We start from the raw sequence: 18,147 nt of genomic DNA, 5'->3' as shown, positions 1-18,147 counted from the left end.
TTCTGTGACAGTTTGGCTAGCCCTGGAGAGTGAGTGCTCCCCTGTTTGTTCAGAGTGCATGGTCGTGGTGCTGTCTGTAAGAACTGTCTGCCCATGTAAGTTTGTTTGGAAGGCTTTCAGTGCTTTGAACACCGCCAGTAGTTCCAACAGATGTATATGTTTGGCTTCTACTGATGGAGACCACATGCTGAGCACTGCCTGTTGTAGGAGGTGTGCCCCCCACCCTGACAGAGATGCATCCGTGGTGAGAGTGGCTTCTACTGTGGGGGTGGTGAATGATTTCCTCTTTAGAAGGTTTTCCTTGGACCACCACTGCAGACTGAACGAGGGCTGTTGAGACAGCCACTAGATCGTCCCACTGACCGCTTGCCTGGCACCACTGGCTCGAGAGCCAGTCCTGCATGGGGAGCAGGTGCAGACATGCGTGTGGAACCAGGAAGATGTAGGATGCCATAATCTGCAGTAGCCGCATGGCTTTACGTACGGTTATTTAGCAACTGGCTACATACTGAGGAATTTGGAACAGGTTTTGAACCCTCTCGTCGGAGGGGAAGACAAGGCAGTCTTCTGTCCGAATCAGTGCCGCCAGAAACCGTACGACTAGAATGGGGACCAGAATTGACTTTCTCGTTGATTCAGAATCCCAGATTGAACAGGAGACCTACTGCCTTTTGAATGTTCTCCAGACACGTCCCGTACGAGTCTCCAGATATGAATGAAACATAGAAAAAGGAATGTAAGGATCAAAGAGAGAGAGAGGTAACTGATTCCAATGCTTAAGGCCAGAGCAAAAAATGAAACAGGGACAATTATGGAATGTGCGAATAATGGGAGATTGGGATCAAAGAGAATGTGAAGGTATATTGACATAGAGGAGTGCATAAAGAGAGGGGGAAAACTATGGCTACACAAAAAAAAAATACAAAGCAAACGAAAAGAAAAACTAGTATCAGGAGAGCCTAGAGTAAGAGGCAAGTAAATTATTGATAGAAAAACAAGGAGAAAGAAAAACAGAACACAGAGAAAATTATAAATCGTACAAAGATGTGCCAAATGGTAGGCAGGCTCAATGAGAAGTGTAGAGCAATAATCAAGGCAACAGATCATTAGTCAAACAAAAACTTAGCAACTTGAAGAAAGAAAAGGATAAGCTTTGCCTATTTTATAGCGATAAAAGCAACAAGAGTGAGCAATACTGGAAATATGAAGAGAAAATGCAAGTGTAGATTGAAAAGTAACACCAAGATTGCACGCAGAATAGAAAAGGGTGAATAGGAGGAGGAATAGGACCTCAGTTAGAGAGGAGTTAAGATGGAGAGTGAGCGGTCATCCAAACGTAATAGAAAGAGGCAAAATGAAGTATGATAAGATGCATTCTAAAGAGAAGAATTTAATATTTTTTGTTTTAAAATAATTTTTTTTCCACAATAAGTTTTCATCCGGGATTATAGTTACAATGGGCCCTTCATGGCATGTCTACACCTACACACACCAATACTAAAGAAGCTACACTACATGTATATATTGCACAAGTTGTGCCACTACAATGTGCAGGTTCTCGTTAAAGGAAAAACAGATTAGGGGTGTTCATTTAGTAAGGCGGTGTTGGGGAGCTGCAGCCTGAGTCTACAACAGGGCCCCAAGCCAAATCTGCCCATTCATCTTTCATGGTGAGGAACACTCTTCATAGGTCAAACTGGATCAATCCGCATGTCAGAGTTTTGTATACTGGATCGCTATGCCTGTAAACCTCAATGCACCCGCTGCGACAGTGCTCATGAACTTGTATTTTGTGCATTGGGGGATTTTCCGGCTAAATAGTACTTTTTGACATTGTAAATGTAGGTCAATCTGATGAATAGTTTTGCTAAAGATCAACATTATTCATATGAAATTAAAGCAGCAAACAAAAAGGAGCATAATCTGAACTCTCTTTTGAAGTAAAATCCAAAACAATAAGAACGTTCACACAAACCTGTAGAGTTTGGAGAGGATGTCTTCATTCGACTGTTGATCCATTGTTGGCTCTGCTGACGGATTGGAAGTGTGACTTAAAGCTACCGTGTGCAGCTCTTCGGAGAGTCCATCAATCACACCCAGGCCCTCCATCTCACCACAAACCTAGAGAAATGCAATATTAGGAAATATTTGTTTGTTTTCAATAACAATATTGGAGGCCTACAGATAAAAGATTTCTTTTTAAAATGAGGAAAATATTTTGAAACAATTGCAACCTCTCCAACAGTTCCTAAATTCAATTTACTGAAAGCCCTCTCCCTCACGCTAAACTCTTAAAAAAATAATAAATATTAATTGGCTGCCCTTACCTTTACAGGCCCCCTGGTGATCATCCCTTCAACCAGTACCTACACCTACACCCACACACACACACACACATTCCTATAGCGCTACTCCTAGAACAAGTTGTTTGTTGTCAGGGACAAGATCATTTCATAAACATGTTGTTCCTTGGGCAAGTAGAGAGTAGGTTAAGTCTGTATAGGTTTTTTGGGGTTGGCAGCATCATGGCTACCAGTGACTCCGCTACGTGGCTCCAGCAACTGTATTTTGGTTGCATTGTGGTTGGAGAATTGCATTGCCGGCTTGGGTAGGTGTGCCAAAGTGATCATATTTAATTTGCCACATTGACCAGGATTTGGTATCCCTAGGTCCACAGCAGCAGCTTTCGGCAGAAAGAGCATATCCCAAAGCCATAACCTATTCCCCTTTGGGATAAACAAACCAGAAAGAAATACACATCACACAATTCCCCTCTTGATAAACCCAAACTGGATCCAGGGAGGGGAATTGGTGACCCAGGTCCACGGAGAGAAACTTTACACCTGGGAGGCGATAGACCATATAGATGGATGTTAAATCAAGAAGAAAGGGATTACATCTCCCATAATCCCCCTTTCCAAACAGAGGAAAACCTGGACCAGATTAGCAAATCACACTTATAGATTCAGGATGTGGAAGATAATGGAGTAGACCGGGGTATCCCAAGAAAGTGTTTTCCACAGCACACAGGGGGCAGTCTTGGGGAAGATACACTCTTCACCCGGGCCTCCAGACTCCCTCACAATTGCCAGTGCACGGGAGACAGAATCACCTGCAGCTGAGGCTTCCATGAAAAGGAAGGGAAAGGCTACCAGCAGTGCTCCAAACAAGAGAAACTGTTTTCAAAGCTCCCACGCCCACAGGATTAGTGTGTAATACATAACCCAAGCTGTATGGCACAGGAGGACACCAAAACGAAATCCATAGAAGAGAATCTTCACAATCGGGAACAGTGGAACATATCAGCAGCTCCTTTCCAGCCAGCAAACAACAAAGACTGAAGTTGGATCCAAGATGGCAGTTTCCCCATTTACAGTCTTCTTCCATGAACTGAGCACTACAAAGCATCCCAGCAATGGCGCATGCCCTGAATGGGTATGCAACCTCTCTAGCCAATCAGCAGGAAGCTAATCAGTCCAAGGGAATTGTGGTACAAACAAGGAGAGTAGTGTGCTGTTAAGCAGGAAGATGCTGGAGCAGAGAAGGAGATTGCAGGGCTGGCTGTAAGACCTGGAGTGAACGAAATCAGATAAGACCGAGAGGAAGGCAAAGATTCCTGGGTCGATTGCAAGACCTGAAGAGGAGTGTGGAATTTTAACTCCTGGAGAAGAGAGGCAGATTGTAAGACATGGATAGAAAAGAGTGATCGTAAAACCTGGAAACTGGAGCAGAAGGAAAGCTGGAGGACAGAAATATAGAAAAGAAAGGAGACTGAAGCAGCGACCAAAAGACGGGTAAATGGAGAGCTGTACATGGACCTTGTCAAGAAAAAGGCAGAGGAAGCAAAGGTGAAGGGCTTCGCTGAGGGGAAGACAGGGAAGATCAAGGCTATGATCAAGGGGAAAGCAGAGAAGAAAACGGTGCAGGCACCAAACCGAGAAGGAGGAAGTACTCAAATGCGTCAGAGAATGGAAGCGTAGAGACTCTGGCCTACGAGATAGACAAGAAAGGAGGAGGCATAGAAAGTAAAAAGGTCCAGGGGAGGGAGAAGAGAGAACAGACAAACCACAACCATCCTGACACCTTAAATAAAAAGCATAAACTTGAATATCTTTCTTGTGTCATTTTTTACAAATTGTGACAGTAGCATTTTCAAAGATCTCAATTTTTCTAAATTAATTTGCAACCAATCTCCTTTAATGTTGAAATGCTGGTCCAACTACAGTTGTGGCCTGTTAAAATGCATTGGACCGAAATCAGATCTTGGACGACTGTTAGTGAGAATTTCCATTTCTTGTGCTTCACGCTCACGAGTGAGTGGGCCTTTTCCACCCCATCATTCTTTTTTCCTCCGAGATGGGACCCCTATTTTTTCTGGTACTGTAATCTTTTTACTTTTAATGGAGTCATGCTTTCCTCCATGTAGTTCACTACAGTCATCTGTAATAAATTGTTGGAGCACGCAGCACCCTGTGTGCAGCGTTGCTGGGGAGTCCATTGGTCTTCCCTTCCTATTCTTTATTACTTTTTCCTTAAAAACTACTGTTCTCAAGGATAGTAGGATACTTTTATCTTACTTACCTTTCTTTTTGTGGGATGATCAGCACACACCATCTTCTGTGGATTGCTGAGGGGCTACATTGTAACTCATTTCCCACTGCTCTTAACTTTTATAGTTACGGTGACGGACAAACCTAAATGGCTGGTGGCAGTGGATACCTTTTTTACCAATGTTGTGTTACGTTACTCGCAGGCTTTTTTCACAGCTCCAGTACAGCACCGATGGGTAACCAATTTCCCAAAATGGCCCCAGTCTTCTTTAATCATCATGTTTCGTTTGTGTGTTCCTTCTTAGCCCTTCTACTATTCCAGGTGGGGATGGGTCTGAGTTTTGCCTTTAGAGGGATCCTTTTGTGAAGCTCAGCAAGGCTTCAGGGTGTCTACTAAGACAGGAAGTGAGCGAGGAGCCCGAAACTTCTCTGGACTTTGTCTGAAGGTATGCCTGGCTGGAACCAGTTTGAACTGGGCAGCTGATATAATGAATGGGTTCCTGCATAAAAGGCAAGGCTTTTGGGACAGGCGGCTAAGTCGGCCACTGGAACCGAAGCTCTGAAGATTAAGACAACTAGAGATGCCTGAAGCACCTCCAGTAACCGCAGAAGCACCGCTGAAGTACCGCTGCTGTCCTGACCCTGTTTTTGAAGCGACAGGGAAGCTCTGGCAAGGACGACTCTCCTCTGGAGCTGTGGGCATAACCAGCCTCAAGACACTCTTCAATATGAGCCATCCTGCGACCTTCCCAGGCTGCAGCATCCCAATAGCAGGGGTACCTTGACCAACTTGGAGTGCATCGTATTGCCATTGACGAATATTGCTGGAAATTCGGTGGCATCCGTGTGGACCTCCAGAAGCACAAACTCTCTCCTCAGAGGTCTCTCACCAGAGTGCAGGACCGAGAAAAGAAGAAGATTCCAACTGGCGGTGATCGTTCACTACTGGTGCTGAACAAATGGTGCCAAAATATACGAACCAACGCGAGAGTAAGACGAATTCTTTGCTGGCGAGTCCCTCTCTAGACTACTGCTGCAGGAGTCAATCCAAGTTCCCCCCCTTTTGTTACCAAGACCAAGGATTAGGAGACCGGGTTTGCAGCCGGGCATCCAGAAGACATCCAGCTTCACTCTCAAGGTACTGTGGGGCTGTTGGTACTCTTCCCTTAAGCCATTTGTGTCGATCCTTTGCGTTTGGAGCACTGTTTCTACTGTTTGGGTGTTTACCCATTTGCAGTTGCCCAGGCCAAACAGCTTGTACCCTACGGGAAGGCTTCACCTAAGCTCCTGGGCTTTTTACAAAGACCAACTAACTTGTTACATACCTCTGTTAAGAACATTTCCATCATAACTACTGCTCTCCTTTTGCTCCCCACACAGGTAAAAAGATCAACCTGCAGCACTTTACAACTTGCAACACCAAAAATGTGATTTATGCCCTCAAATGTCCTTGCGGCACATGCTATGTGGAACAGACCTTTCGACGAGCAAAAGATAGTTGGACCGAACACAAGTTCAACATTAGAACAGCAAACCTTAGAACACCTAATACCTGTCTACAGACATTAGTAATTTATAAAGCGCCTTTTGTCAAAGTTGCTTAACAATACAATAATTCAAAAACAGTAAAATCAAAATGATACAAATGAATAAAGGTTACATCAACAGAGAAAAGGGCAAAGAAGCAATTGTTGTTCTTTTTTTTAAGAAGCTAGAGACGAAAGAAGGTACAGTTTAAGATGGTTTGAAAATGCAAAGAGATGAAGAGGAGCGAAGTGAAAGATGAAGGGCATTCCAATGCTTAGGAGCCAAAAGAGAAAAAGAACGGCAACAAGACAAAGCACAGGGGGCCTTCATTTAAAAGAAATACGTTCTGAGATTGTAAGGGACGTGAAGGGACATAGAAGGAGAGTAGGGAGGAAAGATAGGGCGGGGCCAAGCCATGGGTGCATTTAAAGACAGAGAAAAGAAGACGAACAGAAGTGTTATAGATAGAACAAAGTGGGAAAATTTGACAAGCAGGAAGTCCAAGCAGTAAAGACGAACAGTAGTAAATACGGGAAAAGACAAGCGATAAAAGAAGAAGTTTACTAGCATGAAAAGAAAGATAAGCGTGGGCGCAGTGAATGTTAAACAAGGCATAGCGACAGGAGCGAGTAATAGAAGAAATATGAAGGGAGAAAGAAAGGGATGGATGTTAGATAATGCAGTCGTTGCATAGGTAGAGTAGGAAGAGGGGAAAAACAGAAGCTCAGTTATTGAGGGATTAAGATGCAGAAAGTGGGGGGACATCCAGTTCTGAACAGCTAAAAAGAGACAGTGGAGGGCAAAGCAGAATCGAAGGAAGAGGAGGAGAAAGCGATCTGGATGTCATCAGCCTGAAGATGGAAAGACGAGATAAGGACAGAAAGAGGAGCAGTATAGAGAGAAAAGAAGAGGACCGCTTACCGAACCTTGGGGTACACCATAGAGACGAGGCAGTGAGGAAGAAGAGTGTCCAGCCTCTGGACACTTCTTGAAGTCCGTGTAAACACTCCTTGTGTGGATAAGAAATGTCTGCTTTATTCTTCTTCCTTATCATTCCAAGTGTACGTTTGATGTTGCTAGTCTTGAGGACATATAGCAGGCCATATACTTTTATTTGCAAAGGTGATTTGTCCAGGGGGAGCGAAGTTATAAGCCACCCAAAAAGTGCTCTGCCTATGGATTTAGCAACTTAACCATAACTACATGCCCGCTACCGCAGACCGTGTAATATATATTAATAGACTTTGCCCATGCCTACAGCCCAAACCGCTGGACGGATTTTCGACAAATTTGCGGCAGGAGCGGTGGCTTGGTCTCGAAAGAGTGTTTTTGTAAATTTGGTGGAAATCCGTCCAGTAGTTTTTTTTTAAACAACCAAAGGGTAGGTCCATAAAAATAAGTGATATCTGGGTCCGCTCCACTTCCCTGTTCGCTCCACGGACAGGACGCTGGTTGGTCAATGGGCTTACGTCATGTCCGCGGACAAGCAACGTGTCCGCTGATTGGTTGGAGTGAAGCGTGAGGTGCGTCACATTTTCCCGATGCACCCGCCATGTTGGATCCGTGGATAGCGCGGCGTGGAACAGAGCGGAAATCTGATTTTGGGGAGTGTGTTGGTGTGGAAGAATAGCTGCAGTGGGCGGGGGAGTGAGAGATGGGTCAAATACTGTATTTGTTTAGGTGGAAGAAGGCCGCGGTGTCTGCGTCTGAGGTCACCGTGGTTGACCGCAGACATACCAGCCACTGGCCGCACTATTGGGTATTTTATTATGCTCTGATGTATTGGTTTTGGGTAGTTAGTCGAGTATTGGGTGGGGAGGGCATGCATTGAAGAGTTTGTGCATTGGCTGCAAGTACTGTCTTAGTATGTCGAGTGAAGTGGATAGGGCATGAGGTGGTTGTGTTATGTTTTTGGGTTGTGATCAGTTGGCAGGTGTTTGCTTGCATGGTTGTGTTTTGCTGTGGTGGTTGTGGCCAGGGCCTAGAGTGTTGAGTGCATGGGCGAAGGCCCTGGCCACAACCACCACAGCAAAACACACCCATGCAAGCAAACATTTTGACTGTGGTATGTGGACTGCATAGGGGGTATGTTTCCAAATGTTTGTGTACTGGTTGCGAGTAGTGTAATAGTATTTATAGGACAGTGGACATGGTGAGTGTTAGTAGGATTGTGTTCAGAATGTTAGTACCTAAGAGACTAGGCATTTTGGGTTGTAGTTAGTGGTTAGGTGTTTGCTTGCATGGGTGTGTTATGTCGCTGTGGTTGTGACTCCAATCATTGTATACTTATTGTTTGCTTTGTTAAGGTTGTATGCAGTGTTTTGGCCAGGACATGCACCCAAGACTGTAGGCCCTGGCCACAACCACCACAGCATAAGACATCCATGCAAGCAAACATTTTGGGTTGTGGTCAGTAGTCAGGTGTTTGCTTGCATGGGTGTGTTATGTTGCAGTGCTTGTGACTCCAATCATTGTCTACTTACTGTTTGCTTTGCTTTGAGACTGTATGCAGTTTTCTCATGGTATGGGAAATTGGAGCAGACATTGTTTTTTAAGTCTCCGTGATGAAAGAAGAGATCACATGTTAGTGTAGGTAGTTTGTAATGAGTTATTGCATTGCATAGTAGACATTTCTGTACTTTGTCGACTCTCATAGTTAATACTTTACAAGCACTATGCTTCAAACCAGTGTACTGTGCAATTTGCTCAGTTCCTGTGTTTGTTCGTAAAATCATTGGGTCTGTGGGAAAAATAATCCATGCAGGATAAAAAGAAATAACTTTCTACGTTATGGTACAATATTTATTTGTGGTTAATTTCAGTAGTAGGAATTGAATAGGTGTATGGTTTTTGGTTTGGAAGTGGTGGTACTATTGTTTCAATTAGATACCTGTTGGCGTATTCCAACTGTTTATTTCTTGTTGCCTTATAGCAGTATTCATTTATCTGTTTGGTTGTTGCATAATTTTGGGGCAGTTAGATACCTTTTGGCGTATTCTAACGGTTTATAGTTTTTCAACGTTCGATAGCTATTGTCTTATTCTATTAGTTTATGGATTTAAAGGTTATTGAGGACATTTTGCGGATGTTTATACTCAGATCAGTGAATATATTTTGGACTTAAGAATATTGAGTAAGCGTTTACAAGATTTGCTGGTAATCTCTTTTAGAGTAATGGAAGTATCATTACATTCGAACCATCCACATTTCTTTTTTATCTATGCAGTGTAGTGACCTGTATTAATTGTGGCTCCCGCGTGGTAGATTATGCCTACTGTTGTGAAGGTTTTCTTGCCAAGTGATACTTGTCCATGTGTGAATCCAGTCAGCTTGCAGTTGTTTTTGGTACCATCTGCATTGTAACGCAAAAGCATTGCTATTACGTATTCACTATGTGACTGTATTTGTAAGGTGGAACGATTATCAGAATTGCAAGTAGTACATAATCTGCCATGGTTTGCATTTTGTACAAGTTGCTGAAATAGAATGGATTCAGTTAGGTATGGATACATACACGAAGCGTTCATTAGGGACTTGTTCCTGAGCCAGAGAGTGCATGTATGTTTCCACATGTATGAAATCTGGAAGATTTAATTTATAGGTATGTTTTTGTTTTCCAGTACTTGTAGTAAGCACATTAGACATTCTTGTGAGTCTTCTTGTGTGTTTATAGTGAATCTGACCATTCAGCACAGTAGTCCAATTCCTGCCTTATTCCAGAAACACTAAGTGTTGTCAGGATTGTTGGTTGCATTTCTGTGAAGGACTAACATTTGCAAACATAATTGTTCTGTCCCGTTTAAGTAAATGTTTTCAACAACTGGTGGTAATTGGAATAGAATATTGATTGCTACATTTGCATAGCAATTTACACCAGTTGTATTTGAAAATTTAAATGGATCAGACAGTTCGATGTCTAAGTCATTTGTTGGAAGTGCGCGTTGATTCTTTGAAGAGGTAGTTGGTTTGCTTTGTGCAGCAGATCCTTCTTTGGTTGTGGTCATTGATGAAGTATTAGCTTATTTTAATTTCTTTGGAGGTATTGTTGTGAGATCCTGTATAATTTGAGTCTGAACTAGTTTTCTTTTAAAAAGTTTTGCTTTTTAAGGAGCAGGATAGGTTTTGAGATGGGGTGCGTAGAGTGCATGTAGTCTATTGCGTTCTACAATGCAAGGAATATCAGCGTTTAACTTACTTGCATCAAAGTTGACTAGAAATAGTCCTTCAAATGTACGCAAGCGTGATAGTGCTACATAGCTCATGTATTCTTTAAACACTGTGCTGCCAATATCTATCAATGCTTGAACTAGGGTAAGACCTTGTGATATATGAATGATGACTGTGTATGCCAGAGATAGAGAAAATTGTTCTCTGCGTACATACATGTCTTTGAAAAGAAGGAATCGGGCTGTTGAGCATCCTATCCTTTTAACTTCTGACAGTTTGTCAAAGTGAATATTGACAAACAATGTTGTTGTCATGTGGGTATGTTTGAAAGCCAACAACTGTACCAAGTGCTCCATTAACTAGTCCTTGCTCCACGTCAAAGTTACGTTTAAGCGTTTAAGCATTACTCTACAATTTATATATATCATTTTAATATTTTCTCTAAACCAGTTGTGTTAGAGATAGAGTTTTCTAAGGTATTTAGTCATGCTGTGGCATGTTCACACATGTGTAGTGTCATACCGTGCATGTCCAGATTGTCAGTGGAGCAAATTTGAACTATTGGTTGCATTTATTTTTTCAACATTGTTTCATTGAATTGTGTACAGCTTGCAAGAGTTGGCATCAAGGACATACAGTTTACATGTTTGTGTGCTAAATGTTCCATGACATCACTAGCACATGAGTTATGGCCGTAGAGTGCATGGATGTGCCTGGTATTTAATATAGATTGTGCTTCCTTAGATAGTACACCAACTCGAATACTTTTTAAAATGTTGGCGTAGGAGAGCTCTGCAGACTGACATGTTTTCAGTTAATTCTTTGCATTGGAAATGTTGCCAAACATTGACATTTCCTATGCTGCCAAGAGTTTTACGGTATTGTTTGTGCCCTGAGGTTTTAAAAATAGGTTCACCTTTAACTGGTGTTAATTGAAGAATCTCTCTGAAAACAATGTGTTTTCTTTCAAAGAGCTCTTCAGTCTGTTTTGAGGACCTCTTGTAATCTGAGGTGAATCAAAGCCAACATTAGGTTGGAGACCATGCTCACCTCATCTATTAGCAGCATTTTCATTTGTTTCAAAACTCTGCGTAGTTCCATTGCAGCTTCTGGAGAAAGTTTGTAGTAGTCCAATTTGTTTTGGTGTTCTACTGGAAGAAGTAGTAATCAGTGTAAAGTGACACCGCCTAAACCTGTTTCAACAGCTGACAGTTTGTTGTAGGAACTTACTGCTGCTTTTTATTAAGAAGGTTTTCCCTGAACCAGCTTGACCACTCACATATAGCATTATAGGTTTGTAGTCTTGACGGGTACATGTTTTAGTTTCGTGCTGCATACCATGTTCAATTTGTTTTGTTATTTCTAGGAAAATGCTACGCTGTTCATTATTTAATTGTGATTTGAGTATAGCAAAGTCTTCTGTAGAACCTTCATACTGGTACATGGTGTTTTCTACTTCAGTCATGGCTAATTCAGCCTCATTTGCCAAGTGGTTCTTGGCTTCCTGTTAGAGAAGGGTGACTGCTGTCAGGAGTGTCTATATTTAGTTGTGCCTGGAGTTCATCTTCTTGTTGCTGTTCATTGTCTAACATTGTTTTTTATTGCATAAAGTCTATGTCTGTTTTAGTGCTTTCATTTGCTTTGAAAGCATCTTCAAAGGAGTCATGGGTATGTAATAAATCTTCTTTTCTGTATTGTTTAAAAAGTTGTACTAGGAACATGTAAAACAGTTCTTTATCTTGAGGAGTTTTTAATTACAATTTCATATGATTAATTAAGCTGCGTTTGCTAAGTTTCACTAGGCTGCCTTCACAATTTTCGACTCTTACTACCTTTCTTCTCATCTGGTTTAATATTATATTTTGTATGTGAAGTTTTGGGCTATGCGGTATAGACACAGGGTTTGCAAAGTGATTGTCTTGGCTGTTGGGATCATTTTTGGCTATTGTGTCTATGTCTTCATATGATTTTTGAGAACTCTTTCTGGATTTAGCAGGACCAAGGCTTAGCCATTCTATGTTTTCAGATTTTCCATACAGGGCAGTACCGGGTAAATGGTCTGCGGATTCGTAGCAGCCACATTCTCTATGGGAGAGCATTTTTATGCCTAAGGAGTTCAATTTCTGTGACAGTGTTTTGTCAGATGATATGTCGTCCAAGAGATCTTTGAGCTCTGTTATTTCTGCTTTGGTTAAGTAGGCTGTGACATATTGTGCAACTGCAGTGGAATTGTCTGCAATGTATTGCACATCTATATTTGCATTCCATAGGAGGGCAATGATTGCATTGTAATCATTGATGTACTTTGATCCTTCTGTTCTTTTTATGCAGTATGTGTTCTTAGGTTATTTACCTTTGACACTATGTTTAACTGAAGACATGAAGTTGTTCACTTGAACTGTTGTTGAAACTGGTCTAGGGAAACCAAAGTGGCATTTGGTGTAGTATTTCCCTTTGTTTTTATATTTGCACCGACAATACTTCCCACGCTTGTGTCTTTGAAATTGTAAAATGTGTGCATGTAGGTCACTGCGTGTAATTTGTGAAATGATTTCACAAGTGACATTTTTGAATGAACTGTAAAACAGTGTCATCACTGTCCTGACCAGATTTAGGAGCATCTTTAATCCACAAAAGCATGTGGATGTGTGGTGCTCCTCTGGCTTGGTATTCTTTTCTCCAAAAGAAGTGTTGCACTTCTCCAAGGGGAGGCACGGTTTTATTACAAATGAAGTGTAGCATGGCAATAAAATGATGATTTACAGGATCTAGAGAGCAGAGTTCTCCTGGTGTTTTTATATCTATATTAGTTTCGTTTTTGTTTGCTATGCGTAGGAAATCATGCAAATATTCCCATGCATATTCTGCACAACCTAATGTAACAAACCAGGTGGGTGGGCCCAGGTTTTCTCATCATACAGCGTACTTATGCGTGTCGTCGGAACCAGTATTCTTTTGTACCACGCATGTTTGCTAAAAGATTTGTAATGCTTGACTGTAAAACTTCTTCTTGCACTTTTTGTAGCAATAGCGTAGCAGACATATTTTGAAAATTGGTGCCCAATTCCAATGTGTGTGCAACTCTGTAGCAAAGAGTTGCTAGTTCACTTTCAAAAGAGAAAAAGGGAAAATGTATTCCAAGTTTTGTCTGAATCTGGGGTCCACAGAATACATTGGTAAAGAGCGGTATTCTGATGCTGTTATTTGAGTGTGTCTTTCATCGTACCATCCTCCTTTTCCAGTAGGAAAGAGCAGAGGAAAGGATTGTGCTTCTACACTTTTTTCCCCATATGCTGATTGGAGATCCTTTGGCTTGCTGCATTTAGTATGTTTCCAGTTTCGTAGGATCTAGAAGTTGAAAATGGCCAGTTCCTGACGAGTCTTGAATTATTTCGGTGGATTCCCTCAGGTTTTCTTCAATGTCTATTTCTTTGGAGTATTCATTGTTGTCTTTTAGATATTGCAGGGCTTCTCTAACTTTATAAAAGTCCACTGGTTGCTGCCAAATTCTTTAGTCTTTTTTAGGTACGCTATTTACTAGGATAATCAAAGATTGATCTATTGGCCGTTGCACTCAGAGTGTGTACATTTTCTTTGAGATCTAATGGCAGATAAACTACTTTGCCATTAATGCCTTTCAGTAATTCAGAGGGAGCTAGTTTTGCTGTTTTTGGTTGAAGGCATATTATTGCTTGAAATGGCTGCACTGTTTGAATTATAATGTTCTCATACAAGTTAGGTTGTTGCAGTGGTTTTGGTAGTGGGAATAATTCAAAGTTATTATTGATAGCACGTGAAGGTATTTCATTGTTGTCAAGTTTTGCAATGCAGTATCTGCAAAGTATTGAGGGGTTAGTCATTTCGTATTTGTTTTCTGCTACAAAATAGAGAGCTAATTGGAACCACTTGGAATCTTCATTGTCTATTTTGTACATTATGTCTACAGTTTTTGTGCTATTTGTATTAAAAAAAAGTCCTGCGGCAACACACACACATGGTTTCGTACATCAGAAGATGTGCTTTTAAACTTTAGTATTTCTTTTTTGTATGTGTGTAGTAGAAGATCGCCATCTGTAAAGTTGTTGCTACTCTGTTCTAAAGATATTGAATTTTTAAAGTGGCTTTCACTTCCAAAATATTTTCTCTGGATGTGCTCTATTTCTTCGAGTAGTTCTTTGGCTGTACCATGTTGAAGAATGTTATTTAAATTGCCCAGTGCTAAAGCAGGACTTTTGGCATAGTACAGTTTATGAACGAGATTTCTTAAAGTTGAATCGTGTGTTCCTATCATTTTGATATGGTGAAAGGTGCTTTTGCAAATAGGTCCAGAAATGAATGTCCTTGTAGTCCTGTGTATTTTCGCACCGGACAGGAGTCCATAGTTTGTAATAGTTTAATTTTCAATTTGTCTTTGCCTTTCACATACTGATTGAGGAACTGGCATAAATATGTGAAAGATGTTTTGCCTATGTTACACATTGATGCGCACTGCCATTTGTAGACTGGACGCATTGGTTCAGTGGAATGGAGTTGATGCTAAGTTTGCTGGAGATATTTATGCGAGCAGCATTTCCTGTTCCAGGATGGTATTATTAAACTTTTCATACCCTCGTCCACTGCTATGTATGGCAATTGGGTTTGTTTACTTTTGTTTGTATGCGTCTTCATTGACACATGGTTCTGTGCTAGTGGTGTGACTCCACTCACCTGCACAGATGTTTGTGAAGCTATCTTTGTTGATATTCCGTTTGTTGAGAAGTCCTTGTTGTAGTTTAGTAGTTCGTGGTTTCATTCCATTTAAAACAAATATAAATAATTTCCTTTTGAGAAGGATTGCACCATCTATGAGAGCTTCCAGGATTAGTTTTCTGAAGTAGGTTTTAAGGGTTGAGCATGTTTTCTCTCCTGTTTTTATAAGGTTCTGAAGGACTCTGTGGCGGAACATTTTTTGTAAAATCTTTTTTTTTGGTATGCTTACTTGTGGCTACATCAAGGTTTATAGGTACAGTGTTAGCACTAGTGGTAGCTGCAGTCTTTTTAATACCTTTCTGTTTAGTTTTACATTTTGAAAGAGGAGTCAAAGTTTCTTTACTGCAAGCTGCTTTATTTTTGCTGAATGACTTTTAGCTGTTTTGTTTGAACTTTTTGTATATATTCTTCTAGAGGTGGAAGCTTATTTTGTACAGTTATTGTGATTTGCTCTATTTCTGCATTGCTTTCTACAGATTTGCTTTTTGGTAGCCATTCTTTGGTGTCTGTTGGAGAAAAAAAGAAAGTGTGGGTTGGGACATTGTGCAATGTATGTGTGCATTGTGCATGAGTGTCCGAGTATGATGGTAGGCATGTATGTAGAGGTGTGTGAAAGTGGAATGGGCTGTTACTTCAGGTTGGGAAGGCTATTCTCGTATTTGTATGTTACTACACTGGTGTGCAGATGGCAATACAAAGTGTGCACCTGCTGAGGGGCAATCAGTAATACTGATTCTAATGCTGTAGGGTTGATACAATTGTTTGTTCTACAATACTAGAAACGACAGTGTTTAAGTAACAGTAAGAACACTACGACAGTATTGCACTTTGTTGGATGCAAAGAGTAGGTTTCTTCTGGGTTCTGTCTTGTACTTCAGACGCTACTGGTTTTCAGGAGTGTGGTCTTCACTGTAATTGTGAAAGAAGGAAGTTAGTACATACGTGTGTTAATAGCACAGTAATTTCACTTGAATAGATTAGTTACATTTGCAGAAGAAGGATTTCTTTCTAGGAAGAGATACTGTATGTGTTAAATTGCATAGCTGTGTAGATTTATGGGGATTTTGGAGGATCAGCATCATTACTAAGGGGGTTAGTGGACTATTTATAGGTGTGTCCTATGAGCTGCACTTTTTAAAGTGTGTGTGTTCCTGTTGCACTGTTTAGTGTGGTAATGGATTAGTAGATGTCGTAGTAGGGCGAGAAGAAAAGCATGGAAAGATGCAGATTGAAAAAGGAGAATGTTTTTGTGTGTGGAATTCCATTAATTCTTTGGTGCATAGATGCTTGGTACAAGAGTGCAGTTCTTGGACTTGAATTTGTTATCCACATTCCTATTAGCAATGTTCTGAATGTACACTTGTATTTGTTTGGTTTTGCAAGTATGGCAAATGTCAGGCATTCTGTTTAAATAATGTATGTACTTGCAATGCTTTTGTAAGATACAAGCTGGTCTCCTGTTGTGTGTATTCTAGGAATTTTTGATAGTGTGTTCAGGGGTAAGTGGTTGTGAAAATGACGGAAGGAAATAAGAGAATTATAGGTTGGACATTGCAATGAGTAATATGGGTAAATTAAAATGTTGAAAGCAGACAGATTTGTAAGTGAACTTGACTATAGGAGATGGGAGAAATTAGAGTATACTTTTTTTTTGCAGATTATGCAAGGTGAATGGCAGGTGACCTGTTCATATGCATTTATAAAAGAGTTGCAAATTTACTGTAAACAAAATATTCATACCTGTAGTTTGTATAGATGTATGTAGATGTAGTTGAATCTGGATGGAGACATCTGGAAGAGTTTTACAGTAGTTTTAGCTGTAGGTGCTTTGCAATCACAGGACACTTGTACTCAAAGTGATGAACAGTTCATCTAAAGTGCTGAATTATGATGACTGAGTTAGATGTAGAGTTCTTGGATGGGTTGGTGGATGTTTGTGTGACTGCTTATGTGCATCCAATGAGAGAGTGGTGCAGACAGTGATGTGGAAAGGGAAAAAGGGCTGCCCTTGTGTTACGGGGTCTGCGGACACCGCAGCTGTTCGCGGACAGGGCGTGCCACATCCGGGGTTTCTCAGCAAATCTAGCATGGAATGGGGACTGTGGGGATTAGCCAATCAGGTGTTGAAGTTATTCTTTATACAAAGAGAGGGTGTTGGTAGTTGTATGTTGTAAATGTTTTAGAGAGGTATGCTATGTCTAAACATATGGCTGCCAGTTTTGGTTTTGAAGGAGTGGAGGTTCTGTGGCCAACTGTGCCTGGTTCCAATATGTAGGCAGTGGTTGGAGTTTGTAAGAGTTTCGTCATGTGGAACAGTCCAGATGTAGTGGTACTGCATTGGAGTGCTGTCCATTTGGGATACATCAGTGCTACTAGTTTGTTGAGTGCTCTTGAAAACTTGGATCAGGCAGTGATGGTGGTTCTTCCAAATGCCAAGGGGATTTTTTCTGAAATGTTGCCTAGGGTAGTATGGGACAATTTTAATGTTTTTTTTTGTCCTCAGCAAAATGGTGTAAGGTGTTTGGTTAACGGAGGGATGTCTGCTTTCTTGTTTAGAGCTGGGATGTTGTCTTGTAACAATGACAATTTTGATTTGTGTTAATGGTGACTATTTCAAAGCAGATGGCATTTCTTTATCCATATTGGGAAATGCTATGTAATTTGAAAATATAAGGAATGCTATACAGAGGATAATGTGAAGACATCAGTAAAAAAATAAGTGAAAAAAAAGAACAAAATGAAAGGTGTCTTTTTAGAAGCACTTTCAAAAACACAAAAAGGCTCTTTTCAGAGCCACCATCAAAAGGGAAGTGGAGTATACTATTGAAATTTTCATTCCCCACTCTCAGATTTGGCGATCTGTCCGGACACCGCAGCTGTCCGCAGATCGCACGTGTTACATACAGGGATTTTTGAGGCAGAGAGGAATGCAAATGAGACTGTGAAGGCCAAGGGACTGGTCAATAAGGTTTACTGATTGTGATGTGTAAGGAGGAACTTGGCAGAAAGTTTGTTTCCCGAGATGAGAGCAGATAGCTATGGCTGTGTCTTTCAGAAGGCAGAGTGTCTGGATTTTGGGTGACTCGTGGATAAATTGGTTGGAGGTGCATGCAGAGCGCTGTGGAGTGGCTGCTCATCTTGGATTCCCTCATGT

At 41.1% G+C, this 18,147-nt stretch overlaps 1 protein-coding gene across 1 annotated transcript in view; it reads right to left on the bottom strand.

Annotated features, from left to right (window-relative positions):
- CENPH (centromere protein H) overlaps nt 1–18,147 on the bottom strand; it is a 600,657-nt gene that overhangs the window by 505,832 nt on the left and 76,678 nt on the right. Inside the window, exon 3 of the mRNA XM_069627395.1 lies at nt 1,976–2,121. Within this exon, the coding sequence (XP_069483496.1) occupies nt 1,976–2,121 (146 nt within the window). The remainder of the gene's footprint in view (nt 1–1,975; nt 2,122–18,147) is intronic.

The sequence above is a fragment of the Ambystoma mexicanum genome, chromosome 6p (assembly GCF_040938575.1).
Source record: "Ambystoma mexicanum isolate Mex_15411 chromosome 6p, UKY_AmexF1_1, whole genome shotgun sequence".
Classification (NCBI taxonomy): domain Eukaryota; kingdom Metazoa; phylum Chordata; class Amphibia; order Caudata; family Ambystomatidae; genus Ambystoma; species Ambystoma mexicanum.
Note: the sequence above shows the minus strand (reverse complement) of the source record. Positions and strands in the feature narration are given on the sequence as shown.